Source organism: Somniosus microcephalus, chromosome 5 (assembly GCF_052327205.1).
Source record: "Somniosus microcephalus isolate GS21.2 chromosome 5, FLI_Smic_1.0, whole genome shotgun sequence".
NCBI classification, from domain to species: Eukaryota; Metazoa; Chordata; class Chondrichthyes; order Squaliformes; family Somniosidae; genus Somniosus; species Somniosus microcephalus.
The window spans coordinates 18,622,394-18,637,288 of NC_140991.1; the positions used below are offsets into that span (position 1 = coordinate 18,622,394).

At 51.9% G+C, this 14,895-nt stretch overlaps 1 protein-coding gene across 2 annotated transcripts in view; it reads left to right on the forward strand.

Annotated features, from left to right (window-relative positions):
• Window positions 1-14,895, forward strand: part of dlec1 (DLEC1 cilia and flagella associated protein) — a 180,703-nt gene that overhangs the window by 136,009 nt on the left and 29,799 nt on the right. For both annotated transcript variants that reach the window (XM_085987395.1, XM_085987396.1), the window contains exon 30: window positions 11,068-11,288. In XM_085987395.1, coding sequence (XP_085843521.1) covers window positions 11,068-11,288 — 221 coding nt within the window. The remainder of the gene's footprint in view (window positions 1-11,067; window positions 11,289-14,895) is intronic.

The following is a 14,895-nucleotide window of genomic DNA, read 5'->3' on the forward strand; positions in this document are numbered from 1 at the left end:
GTAGATTTTTCATCTCTAGAGGAATCCAGGGATATGGGGATAGTGCAGGAAAGTGGAGTTGAGGTTGAAGATCAGCCATGATCTTGTTGAATGGTGGAGCAGGCTCAAGGGGCTGTACGGCCTACTCCTGCTCCTAATTCTTATGACCTTGTTCAACATCAGTGGAAGCGCCATCAGATTTGGAAATCTGAAATTGTAGCTCCCCTGCTGGCTCATGGTAACGCCAGGTATTTGGCTCATTTGTTGAGGAGCTGGCTGAGTTAATAAAGGCAGGTGTAGGTGGCTCAGTTTGTGGGGGGGCTATCTGAGATAATAAGGGCAGGTATTTAGCTCCATTGATATGGAGATTGCTGAGTTAATAAGGGCAGGTGTAGGTGGCTCAGGTTTTTTTTATTTATTCATGGGAAAGGCCAGCATTTATTGCCCATCCCCAATTTACCTCAAGAAGGTGGTGGTGAGCCGCCTTCTTGAACCGCTGCAGTCCGTGTGGTGAAGGTACTCCCACAGTGCTGTGAGGGAGGGAGTTCCAGGATTTTGACCCAGCGACAATGAAGGAACGGCGATGTGCTTCTAAGTCAGGATGGTGTGTGACTTGGAGGGGAACTTGGAGGTGGTTGTGTTCCTGATGCACTATCAATTGCTACAAAAGACTGGAGATTGAGAAAGTAATAAACAGGCTTTTATTACCAAAGAACAGAGCATGCCTCTTGTGGTTGCCTGGTATCCAAAAGGGCCGGAGGCTTCTGAGCAGCGACCTTTATACCCAGCCATGAGGGTGGAGCCAGGGGCGGAGTCAGCTGAGGCATGCACAGACAAGTACAACAATATGCAAGAGTGAACAACAGTACTAACAGTGAACAACAGTACTAACAACAGTGGTGAACAACAATACTAACAACAGTGGTTTACCACATTCACCCCTTGTTTAGAATTGAGTCCGGCGGGGTGAAGTGCACTAAAGATTTGTGTACTGAAGTCTATCAGGAGGCCTTGTAAGCCGTCCTGAGCGTCACAGCAGCGGCGGTGATGGTGCAGCATCCAACGGTGAACCCGGTGTCTCGTTCAGAGGAGGTGTAGCAGGTGGCGGACCCTGGGGCTGCTGCATGCCGTCTACAGGGGTCAGAGCATGGGTAATGGGAGGTAGCGATGGTGGTCTCTCAGAGGCACCCGAAGGTGCGAGGTCTCATGCGGGGACTGTGTCCTGGGGGTAGGCAGCAGTAGCGGTGGGTGGCGAAGAGGGTGTTTCAGGAGCACCTGCAGGTGCGAGGTCTCGAATGGAGACTGTGTCCTCCCGCCCGTCCGAGTACACCACGTAAGCATACTGCGGGTTGGCGTGGAGGAGGCTCACCCTCTCGACCAGGGGGTCTGCCTTATGGGTCCTCACGTGCTTCCGCAGTAGGACGGGACCTGGAGAAGTCAGCCATGTTGGTAGCGAAATCCCCGACGTGGACTTCCTGGGGAAGGAGAACATTCTCTCGTGAGGAGTGGCATTGGTGGGTGTACAGAGCAACGACCGAATGGAATGGAGCGCCGCAGGGAGGACCTCCTGCCAGCGGGAGGTCGGAAGGCCCTTAGATTTTAAGTTTAAAAGGACTGCCTTCCAGACTGTCGCATTCTCCCTTTCCACCTGGCCGTTACCCCGGGGGTTGTAGCTGGTGGTCCTGCTTGTAGCAATGCCTCTCGCGAGCAGGTACTGCCGAAGTTCGTCGCTCATAAAAGATGAGCCCCTGTCGCTATGGATATAGCTAGGGAAACCGAACAAGGCGAAGAGGTCATTCAGACATTTAATGACCGTGGTACTGGTCATGTCCGAGCAAGGGATGGCAAACGGGAAACGGGAGTACTCATCAATTATATTGAGGAAGTACACATTGCGGTCAGAGGAGGGGAGGGGCCCTTTAAAATCGATGCTCAGCCGCTCGAAGGGGTGCGTGGCTTTGATCAGGCTCGCTCTGTCTGGCCTATAAAAATGCGGCTTGCACTCGGCACAGATCTGGCAGTTCCTGGTCATGGTCCTGACCTCCTCGATGGAGTAGGGCAGGTTACGGGATTTGATAAAATGGAAGAACCTGGTGACCCCCGGGTGGCAGAGGTCATTGTGGAGGGTCTGTAGTCTATCAACCTGCGCGTTGGCGCACGTACCACGTGATAGGGCATCTGGGGGCTCATTGAGTTTCCCGGGCCGGTACAAGATATCGTAATTGTAGGTGGAGAGTTCGATTCTCCACCTTAAGATCTTGTCATTCTTGATTTTGCCCCGCTGCTTATTATGAAACATAAAAGCCACTGAACGCTGGTCAGTGAGCAGGGTAAATCGTTTTCCGGCCAGGTAATGCCGCCAATGTCGCACGGCTTCCACAATGGCCTGGGCCTCCTTTTCGACAGAGGAGTGTCGAATCTCGGGGCCCTGGAGGGTCCTTGAGAAAAAGGCCACGGGTCTCCCCGCCTGGTTAAGGGTTGCAGCTAGGGCAAAGTCGGATGCGTCGCTCTCCACTTGAAAAGGGAGGGACTCATCCACAGCGTGCATTGTGGCCTTCGCAATGTCTCCTTTTATGAGAGTGAAGGCTGCACAGGCCTCTGCTGTCAGGGGGAAGGAGGCGGACTTGATGAGGGGTCGGGCTTTATCCGCATAGTTGGGCACCCACTGAGCATAGTAAGAGAAAAACCCCAGGCATCTCTTCAGTGCTTTCTGGCAGTGGGAGAGGGGGAGCTCCATAAGGGGGCGCATTCTATCGGGGTCTGGGCCGATGACTCCGTTCTCCACTACGCAGCCAAGAATAGCAAGGCGCGTAGTACGAAACATACATTTGTCTTTGTTGTATGTGAGATTCAGCCGCTGGGCCGTCCGGAGGAATTTCTCTAGATTAACGTCGTGGTCCTGCTGGTCGCGGCCGCAGATGGTGACGTTGTCTAGATATGGGAAAGTGGCCTGGAGCGCGTTCTGGTCAACCATCCGGTCCATCTCCCGTTGGAAGACAGAAACTCCGTTGGTGACGCCGAAGGGAACTCTGAGAAAGTGATAGAGCCGACCGTCAGCTTCAAAAGCTGTGTACTGGCGGTCCTCAGCCCTGATGGGGAGCTGGTGGTATGCCGACTTCAGATCAATCGTCGAGAACACCCGGTATTGTGCTATCTGATTGACCATGTCAGATATGCGGGGGAGTGGATATGCATCCAGCTGGGTGTAGCGGTTGATCGTCTGGCTGTAGTCAATAACTAGGCGCTGTTTGCCGCCAGCCTTCACCACCACCACTTGTGCTCGCCATGGGCTATTGCTGCTCTCGATAATCCCTTCCTTCAGGAGTCTCGCTACCTCGGATTTAATGAAACCCCTATCCCCGGCACTGTAACGCCTACTTTTGGTAGCGATGGGCTTACAGTCGCGGGTGAGGTTAGCGAACAAGGAGGGGGGGGAGACTTTAAGGGTGGAGAGGCTGCAAATGGCGCGCGGCGGGCGATTTAAAAACTGCTGGCTGCAGACTGTGAGAGGGGGGAGGGGTCCACCATACGCTAAAGTGACACTCTTAAGGTGGCACTGAAAATCCAACCCCAGTAGGACGGCAGCGCAGAGATGGGGCAGGACCAGAAGTTTAAAATTTTTGTATTCAGTACCCCGCACTGAAAGAGTCACCATACAGTAGCCACCGACGTCCGCTGACTGGGCTTTGGAAGCCATAGAGATGCGATGACGCGTCGGCAGGACCGGGAGAGAGTAACTGCGCACCGTGTCGGGGTGTATAAAACTCTCCGTGCTCCCGCTGTCAAAAAGGCAGGTAGTGGCGCGGCCGTTTACCGTAATGTCCATCATGGACCTGGACAGTTGATGCGGGAGAGATTGATCCAGCGTCACGGAAGCCAGCGTATGTTCAAGCGTGTCGATGCGGTCGTCCGATGAGGCGGTGGTGGAGTCCGGGTCCCCCGTAACCGAAGTCGGAGGCGTCCAAGATGGCGGACAAAATGGCGGCGCCCACGGTCCCGATCCCCACGCGGCTGGGGGAGCCCAAGATGGCGGACAAGATGGCTGCGCCCACGGTTCGCACGCAGCGCTGCTGGCGTTAGCGGTCTTCCCTTTGCAGGCGCTAACGTAGTGACCTTTCTTCCCGCAGCCGGAGCAGGTAGCATTCTTCGCGGGGCAGCGTGCTCTAGGGTGTTTAGCTTGGCCACAAAAATAGCATTTTTGTGCCTTGGACATCGCTGCAGCAGTCGGAGGTGGCGGTCCCATGGCCCAAGATTGCGGCGTCCACGGCGCGGGGCGATGAGGGGAGAAAGCGTCCATATTTCTGTGGGCCGCGTCGAGCGAGAGCGCGAGGGACACTGCCTTTGTCAGGTCTATTTCACCCTTCTCCAGCAGCCTCTGCCGGGAGTAGTCGGACCTTAGACCCGCAACGAAAGCGTCTCGTATCAGTCCCTCCGCATGTGCCGTGGCCGATACTTCCTTGCAGTCGCAGCCGCGTCCGAGTACCCGCAGTGCCCGTAGGAAGGCTTCCACCGATTCCCCGGGCTGCTGTCTGCGAGATCTTAAAAGGTGCCTGGCATAGACCGTGTTAACCAGGCGTGCATACTGCCCTTTCAGTAGGTCGATAGCCGCCGCGTAGGTCGTCGCATCTTGGATTAAAGTATAGACTTGGTGGCTCACCTTCGAGGCCAGGATTTTCAGTTTATTTTCATCAAGAGTCACGGTCGAGGCTTCCAGATACGCCTCAAAGCAACGCAGCCATTGTGCGAATTTAGTCGACGAACCCGCTTCTTGGGGGTCTAGGTCCAGGCATGTTGGTCTGAGGGCTCGCAGCAGCGCCTGCTGCTCAGCGTTTTGCGCCATCGGTTGAACAGCATCCGCAGCCAACATTTAACTTTGGTAATAAAATTGATGCACTATCAATTGCTACAAAAGACTGGAGATTGAGAAAGTAATAAACAGGCTTTTATTACCAAAGAACAGAGCATGCCTCTTGTGGTTGCCTGGTATCCAAAAGGGCCGGAGGCTTCTGAGCAGCGACCTTTATACCCAGCCATGAGGGTGGAGCCAGGGGCGGAGTCAGCTGAGGCATGCACAGACAAGTACAACAATATGCAAGAGTGAACAACAGTACTAACAGTGAACAACAGTACTAACAACAGTGGTGAACAACAATACTAACAACAGTGGTTTACCACAGTTCCCATGTGCCTGCTGCCCTTGTCCTTCTAGGTGGAAGAGGTCGCGGGTTTGGGAGGTGCTGCTGAAGAAGCCTTGGCGAGTTGCTGCAGTGCATTTTGTAAATCATAGAAAAGTACAGCATCGAGTCTGCGCTGGCTTTTTCGAAGAGCAATCCAGTTAGTTCCACTCCCCTGCTCTTTCGCCATATCCCTACAATTTTTTATCCTTCAAGTATTTATCCGATTCCCTTTTGAAGGCTACTATTGAATCTACATCCACCACCCTGTCAGGCAGTGCCTTCCAAATCCTAACCACTCGTTGCGTAAACAAGTTTTTCCTCATGTCGCCTCTGGTTCTTTTGCCAATCACCTTTAATCTGTGCCTTCTCATTATCGACCCTTCAGCCACTGGAAACAGTTTGGCCTAGAAATTCAGTGGCACCCCATTTGGGGTGCCAGCCTCGCCAGGGCGCTAAATGAAGCGCCCCGGAAGTAGCCGTGGCCGCCCGCCGGAAATTGACTTTGCGCGCCCCAGAGGGAAGCGCGGCGCTACTGGAGGCGCCCCGCATCCCTCTTGGGGTGCTGCAACTCAATATCGCTGCGCAACGTGCCGCAGCGCCACATGTTGCGGCACGGCGCGCTGCGATACTGCAGGCCTTCCTCCCCTTCTTAAAGGGGAGTGGCCTGCTGCAGCGTGATCAAAGATCACGAGTGCCGGCAAAAGAGCCCGGCACCGAGGAGAAGTGCCGGGCTCTTGGAACACAGCCGGCACTCCGTGCGGGGGGGGCTCAAGAGGCCGGGGACGGCGGCGCGGAGAGGTGCTGGCAGGTGGCCAGCAAAAAAAATGGCCACCCCGCACCTCAGTGCCTCCACCGCCGCAGGTAGGCCCCCCTGAACCGGTCGCAAATAGCGACTGGCGTTAAAGCAGGGGGCACAACTAAATTTCGCGATCGGGGCGATAGCGAGGCGCTGTGCACACCGATGATGTCATCGGTAGCGGTGCAGCGCTAACGGCTAGCGCCGCCATTAGCGTACCGCTAAATTTAGCGGGAGGAGTGGCCAGTGGCGTCCAACCCACTTAGTGCCCTCTTAAGGTGCTAACAGGTGGCGCAGCCCACTGAATTTCTAGGCCTTTCTCTTTATTCACTCTATCTAAACCCTTCATGATTTTAAACACCTCTATCAAATCTCCTCTTATCCTTCTCTGCTTCAAGGAGAACAACCCCAGCTTCTCTAGTCTATCCATGTAACTGTATTCCCTCATCCCTGGAACCATTGTAGTAAATCTCTTCTGTACTCCCTTCAAAACCTTAACATCCTTCCTAACGTGTGGTGCCCAGAATTGGACCCAATACTCCAGCCGGGGCTGAACTAGTGTTTTATGTAGGTTTAGCATAACTTCCTGGCTTTTGTACTCCATGCCTCTATTTATAAAGCCCAGGATCCCACATGCTTTATTAACTGCTTTGTTAGCCTGACCTGCCACCTTCAAAGATGCGTGCACAAATATTCTCAGGTCGCTCTCTTTTTGTATCCCTTTAAAATTGTACCATTTAGTGTTTATGGTCGCTCCTCATTCTTCCTACCAAAATGTATCACCTCACGTTTCTCTGCGTTGAATTTCATCTGCCATGTGTCCGCCCATTCCACCAGCCTGTCTGTGTCCTCTTGAAGTCTATTACTATCCTCCTCACTATTTACTACACTTCCAAGTTTTGTGTCATCTGCAAATTTCGAAATTGTGCCCTGTACTCCCAAGTCCAAGCCATTAATGTATATCAAAAACAGCATTGGTCCTAATACTGACCTTTGGGGAATGCCACTGTATACCTTGCTCCAGTCTGTAAAACAGCCATTCGCCACAACTCTGTTTTCTATCTCTTATCCATGCTGCTACTGCCCCTTTTATCCCATTGGCTTCAATTTTGCTAACAAGCCTAATATGTGGTATTTTATCAAACGCCCTGTGAAAGTCCATATACACAATATGCACTACACGCATCCACCCTCTCTGTTACCTCATCAAATAACTCAATCAAGTTAGTCAAACACGATTTGCCCTTAACAAATCCGTGCTGTCTCTCCACAAATCCGTGCTGCCTCTCCTTTATTAGTCCATAGTTGTCCAAGTGGCTGTTAATTTTGTCTCGGATTATTGTTTCTAAAAGCTTCCCCACCATCGATGTTAAACTGACTGGCCTATAATTGCCAAGTTTATCCTTCTCCCCTTTTTTCGACAAGGGTGTAACCTATGCAATCCTCCAGTTCTTTGGCATCATGCTTGTATCTAAGGAGGTATAGAAGATTGTACACACTGCAGCCATGGTGTGCTGGTGGTGGAGGGCGTGAATGTTTAAGGTGGGGGATGGGGTGCCAATCAGGTGGGCTGTTTTGTCCTGGGTGGCGTCAAGCTTCTTGAGTGTTGTTGGAGCTGCACTCATCCAAACAAGTGGAGAGTATTCCATCACACTCCTGACTTGGGCCTTGTAGATGGCGGAAAGGCTTTGGGGAGTCAGGAGGTGAATCACTCGCTGCAGAATACCCAGCCTCTGACCTGCTCTTGCAGCCACAGTATTTATGTGGCTGGTCCAGTTAAGTTTCTGGTAAATGGTGACCCCCAGGGTGTTGATGGTGGGGGACTCGGTGATGGTAATGTAATTGAATGTCAAGGGGAAGTGGCTAGACTCTCTCTTGGAGACGGTCATTGCCTGGCACTTGTGTGGCGTAAATGGAACTGAATACTGTCCAATCATCGGCGAACATCCCCACTTCTGACCTTATGATGGAGGGAAGGTCATTGATGAAGCAGCTGAAGATGGTTGGGCCGAGGACACTGCCCTGAGGAACTCCTGCAGCGATGTTCTGAGGCTGAGATTGGCCTCCAACAACCACAACCCTCTTCCTTTGTGCTAGGTATGACTCCAGCCAGTGGACAGTTTTCCCCTGATTCCTATTGACTTTAGTTTTACTAGGGCTCCTTGATGGCACACTCGATCAAATGCTGCCTTGATGTGAAGGGCAGTCACTCTCACCTCACCTCTGGAATTCAGCTTTTTTGTCCATGTTTGGACCAAGGCTGTAATGAGCTCGGGAGCCGAGTGGTCTTGGTGGAACCCAAACTGGGCATCGGTGAGCAGGTTATTGGTGAGTAAGTGCCACTTAATAGCACTGTCGATGACACCTTCCATCACTTTGCTGATGATTGAGGGTAGACTGATGGGGCCAGATTGGATTTGTCCTGCTTTTTGTGGACAGGACATACCTGGGCAGTTTTCCACATTGTCGGGTAGATGCCAGTGTTGTAACTGTACTGGAACAGCTTGGCTAGAGGCGCGGCTAGTTCTGGAGCACAAGTCTTCAGCATGACAGCCGGGATGTTGTCGGGGCCCATAGCCTTTGCTGTATCCAGTGCGCTCAGCCATTCCTTAATATCACGTGGAGTGAATCAAATTGGCAGAAGACAGGCCTCTGTAATGGTGCGGCCCTCAGGAGGAGGCCGAGATGGATCATCCATTTGGCACTTCTGGCTGAAGATGGTTGCATTGAGGATGGGGATGTTCATGGAACCTCTTCCTCCCGTTAGTTGTTTAATTCTCCACCACCATTCACGACTGGATGTGGCAGGACTACAGAGCTTTGATCTGCTCTGTTGGTTGTGGGATCAATTAGCTCTGTCTATAGCATGCTGCTTCTGCTGTTTAGCATGCATGTAGTCCTGTGTTGCAACTTCTCCAGGTTGGCACCTCATTTTTAGGTACGCCTGGTGCTGCTCCTGGCATGCTCTTCTATACTCCTCATTGAACCAGGGTTGGTTCCCTGGCTTGATGGTAATGGTAGAGTGAGGGATATGCCGGGCCATGAAGTTACAGATTGCGGTTGTATACAATTCTGCTGCTGCTGATGGCCCATAGCACCTCATGGATGCCCAGTTTTGAGCTGCTAAATTTGTTCTGAATTTATCCCATTTGGCACAGTGGTAGTGCCACACAATACGATGGAGGAGATGGCTGTTGATGTGGAGATGGCTGAGATAATAAAGGCATGTGTAGCTGGTGTAGCTGGCATAGCCAGGCTTATAGATGGTTCAGTTGGCATAGCCAGGCTTATAGATGGTTCAGTTGGCATAGCCAGGCTTATAGATGGTTCAGTTGGCATAGCCGGGCTTATAAATGGTTCAGTTGGCATAGCCAGGCTTATAGATGGTTCAGTTGGCATAGCCAGGCTTATAGATGGTTCAGTTGGCATAGCCGGGCTTATAGATGGTTCATTTGGCAAGCTCAGTGTGTAGATGGTTGAGTTAATAAGGGCGGGTGTTGATGGCTGTCTTAATGAATCTAGTGTGTAGATGGCTCAGTTACTGAATTACACAGAAATCACAGCACGGAAACAGGCTGTTCAGCCAACCAGTCCATGTTGATGTTTATCCAGCATATGAACAGTGGTCCTAATTCAATGTGTGTGTCCTCTTCCCTTTATTCCCCTTTCTTTCAACTACCTTTCTAACCATTTCTTAAATGTTGACAGGGTCTCTGCTACAATCACTAACTCTAGTGACATTCCTCAGCCACACAATCCTCTGGGTTGCTTTGCGCCTCCTGTTAGCGCTAACGGGGTGCGAAGCTCCTAGCGCTCGGGTGCGGCGTCGCTAACGCCTTCCACGAAATTCAGCAGGTTGGCGGCGGCGGTAGCCGGTAACGGCCCGCAGTGCTGCACCTCCGCCGATGACATCATCGCCGTGCGCAGCGCCCCGCTCACGCCCCGGCTGCAAACTTCGCTCGCGCCCCCCCCCCGACCTACCGCCGGAAGATATGTCCAACAGGGTCAGGGTGCAGTGTTTGCGGCTGCGGCCGCGCAAATGAAAGGGCAGGTGCCGGGCGGCCATATTGTTTGATAACGCTCCTGTGATGCGCCTTGGGATGGATTACTTTGTTAAAGGCGCTATATAAATGCAAGCGGTTGTTGGTGTTATGTAGATTCACTATTACATCTCGACTTTTATATTCTTTGGTCTCTTGCCATAAAACCCAGTATTCCATTAATTTGTTTGAATGGCACTGGCGATGCTGCTTGTAATGTTTTGTGAACCTGGACCCCAAATCCCTCTGCTCTTCCACATCTTTCCCCCATTCAAAGTGTGATTATCACTTTTTTTTTTCAAAGTAAGATGCACCACCCTCACATTAATTGACATTGAATTCCATCTGGCACTTATTAGCCCATTCCACCATCTTATCAATACCGCCTCGCAACTTTGTTCTGTCGTGAGAATTATTTCTATGTCTCCTATTTTAGTAGCGCCTCTAAATTTGGACGCTACACCCTTTAGCCCCATACCCAAAATATCGATGTACACAGTGAACAGAAGCAGTCCCAGAACGGAACCCCATGGGACACTGCTGTGGGATACACAAGTGAGTTGGACCAAATGTTTCTCTTAGCCCTCTGTTGGTGACTGGGGTGGGGTAGGGGGTGGTGACGAGTGACATGAATCAACTGAGCGACCTGCGGGTGGCGCTGTCCAGGGAGAGTATAAATACTCGGGCACGGGCCCAACTTGCGCAGGACATTCTTAACAGGAACTAGTGAAGGACACAACTAGACCTCCATGTTGTAAAACAGTTGATTAAAGCTTTGTTTAATGCTTAGACCAAGTGCCCAGTAGTTTTCTTACGTCAAAGAGCGTCCTCTGCCAGAGTCGTTCTACTCGGATGAACGCAAGAGTGACCCTTCTCTGTCATCGTCCGTGCTCCCCAGCTCAGGTGGAAATGTGGGTGATTGAGGGAACAAGCCCGCACCTGACCACCCTCACGCGACTGCAGCCTGGAGCTGCCGCGAGCCATCAAGAAATTACACGTGATGCATTTTCGACAAATTGACCTGAAGTCGCTTTAGGTTAAAGATGCTTTTTTGAATTTATTTTAAAAATCCTAGATATTCGATTAGACTGGGAGACATACAACCAAGAGAAGGACGACGTGCAGCTGGTGGACCTGGTCATTTCGTATGGGCAGCCGTTCCCACTGAAGGATGAAAGCGGTAACGAGATTATCGAAACCAGCGTCCCGCCCAGCGAGAGTGAAAACGGGTTGGACTGGGATGCAATTCCTAACAGTCTAGTGAGCAGCTCCTTGGCCCTCCAGACATCAGATTGTGTAAGAAATACGAATATTCACAACATGGACCGTCAGCTTGCATTAGTTACCTAGTTACCTGGATCAGTGGGATGGGTCGGAGTGAGTGGTTTGATGCTTTTATGTTGGTTTAATGGGGCTTGGAGCCACTGGCTCACAAGGTTTGTTTCTCATCTCAGCTGGCAGCAACCCTGGCGTACATTTGCCAGATTCTAAGGCCACCCATGCAGGAAGACATGATTTTTTTTTGGCCAAATTTGATGGCAAGGCATTTCGCCTAGGCTTGAACTGAATGACAACGCTCATCCAGCATTCTGCCTGGAGTGTATAGTTTGATTCAGTCCATGGCAGTCAGGCTGTAGACAGGCTACACTGAAGCTCTTTACTTTGCTGAGTTCAGACAATCCACAGCGCTAATACTACGGAGTTCAAACAACGCACAGCGCTAACACTACGGAGCTCAAACAACGCACAGCGCCAACACTACGGAGCTCAAACAACGCACAGCGCCAACACTCCCGAGTTCAAACAACGCACAGTGCTAACACTACGGAGCTCAAACAACGCACAGCGCTAACACTACGGAGCTCAAACAACGCACAGCGCTAACACTACGGAGCTCAAACAACGCACAGCGCCAACACTCCCGAGTTCAAACAACGCACAGCGCTAACACTACGGAGCTCAAACAACGCACAGCGCTAACACTACGGAGCTCAAACAACGCACAGCGCTAACACTACGGAGCTCAAACAACGCACAGCGCTAACACTACGGAGCTCAAACAACGCACAGCACCAACACTCCCGAGTTCAGACAACACACAGCACTCACTCTCCCGAGTTCAAACAACGCACAGCGCTAACACTACGGAGCTCAAACAACGCACAGCGGTAACACTACGGAGCTCAAACAACGCACAGCGCTAACACTACGGAGCTCAAACAACGCACAGCGCTAACACTACGGAGCTCAAACAACGCACAGCACCAACACTCCCGAGTTCAGACAACACACAGCACTCACTCTCCCGAGTTCAAACAACGCACAGCGGTAACACTACGGAGCTCAAACAACGCACAGCGCTAACACTCCCGAGTTCAGGCAACACACAGCGCTAACACTCCCGAGTTCAGACAACACACAGCACTCACTCTCCCGAGTTCAAACAACGCACAGCGCTAACACTACAGAGTTCAAACAACGCACAGCGCTAACACTCCCGAGTTCAGACAACACACAGCACTCACTCTCCCGAGTTCAAACAACGCACAGCGCTAACACTACAGAGTTCAAACAACGCACAGCGCTAACACTCCCGAGTTCAGACAACGTACAGTGCTAACACTCCCGAGTTCAGACAACACACAGCACTCGCTCTCCCGAGCTCAGACAATGCTCAGCCCTAACACTCCCGAGTTCAGACAATGCTCAGCCCTAACACTCCCGAGTTCAGACAATGCTCAGCCCTAACACTCCCGAGTTCAGACAACACACAGCGCTAACTCTCCCGAGTTTAGACAATGCTCAGCCCCAACACTCCCGAGTTCTGACAACGCTCAGCGCAAACACTCCCGAGTTCAGACAACACACAGCGCTAACACTCCGGAGTTCAGGCATCGTACAGCGCTAACACACACGAGTTCAGGCAACGCACAGCGCCAACAGTCCCCAGTTCAGACAACGCTCAGCGCCAACACTCCCGAGTTCAGACAACGCACAGCGCTAACTCTCCCAAGTTCAGACAACACACAGCGCTAACACTCCCGAGTTCAGACAACGCTCACACTCCCGAGTTCAGACAACGCTCAGCGCTAGCACTCCCGAGTTCAGACAATGCTCAGCGCTAGCACTCCCGAGTTCAGACAACACACAGCGCTAACACTCCCGAGTTCAGACAACACACAGCGCTAACTGTCCCGAGATCAGACAACGCACAACGCTAACACTCCCGAGTTCAGACAACACACAGCGCTAACACTCCCGAGTTCAGACAACACTCAGCGCTAACACTCCCGAGTTCAGACAACACACAGCGCTAACTCTCCCGAGTTCAGACAATGCACAGCGCTAACACTCCCGAGTTCAGACAACGCACAACGCTAACTCTCCCGAGTTCAGGGAATGCACAGCGCTAACACTCCCGAGTTCAGACAATGCTCAGCCCTAACACTCCTGAGTTCAGATAACGCACAGTGCTAACACTCCCGAGTTCAAGCATCGTACAGCGCTAACACTCCCGAGTTCAGGCAACACACAATGCTAACATTGCCGAGTTCAGACAACACACTGCACTAACACTCCTGAGTTCAGACACTGCACAGCACTAACACTCCCGCGTTCAGACAATGCACAGCACTAACACTCCCGAGTTCAGACAACACACAGCGCTAACACTCCCGAGTTCAGACAACACACAGCGCTAACTCTCCCGAGTTCAGACAATGCACAGCGCTAACTCTCCCGCGTTCAGACAATGCACAGCACTAACACTCCCGAGTTCAGACAACACACAGCGCTAACACTCCCGAGTTCAGACAACACATTGCACTAACACTCCCGAGTTCAGACAACACACAGCGCTAACACTCCCGAGTTCAGGCAACACACAGCGCTAACACCCCCGAGTTCAGGCAACACACAGCGCTAACACCCCCGAGTTCAGACAACACACAGCGCTAACACTCCCGAGTTCAGGCAACACACAGCGCTAACACTCCCAAGTTCAGGCAACACACAGCGCTAACACCCCCGAGTTCAGACAACACACAGCGCTAACTCTCCCGAGTTCAGACAACACACAGCGCTAACACTCCCGAGTTCAGACAACACACAGCGCTAACACTCCCGAGTTCAGACAACGCACAGCATTAACACTCCCGAGTTCAGACAACACACAGCACTAACACCCTCGAGTTCAGACAACACACAGCGCTAACTCTCCCGAGATCAGACAATGCACAGCGCTAGCACTCCCGAGTTCAGACAATGCACAGCGCTAACACTCCCGAGTTCAGACAACGCACAGCGCTAACACTCCCGAGTTCAGACAACACACAGCGCTAACACTCCCGAGTTCAGACAACGCACAGCATTAACACTCCCGAGTTCAGACAACACACAGCGCTAACACTCCCGAGTTCAGACAACACACAGCGCTAACTCTCCCGAGATCAGACAATGCACAGCGCTAGCACTCCCGAGTTCAGACAATGCACAGCGCTAACACTCCCGAGTTCAGACAATGCACAGCGCTAACACTCCCGAGTTCAGACAATGCACAGCGCTAACTCTCCCGAGTTCAGACAACGCACAGCGCTAACACTCCCGAGTTCAGACAATGCACAGTGCTAACTCTCCCGAGTTCAGACAATGCACAGCGCTAACACTCCTGAGTTCAGACAACACACAGCGCTAACTCTCCCGAGTTCAGACAACACACAGCGCTAACACTAACAGATCTGTCCTGCCGCTGTAAAAAATATCACCAGTGCATGTTCAACATCACATCACAATTGGCAAGACTGATCTGTTCCCGGCACAATCTTTGCACCTTTACTTTTTAGTTCTATTTCCCTTTCTGGCTGCTCACTTGTGCTGATGGCCTGCATCTTTAATGTCCTATTTG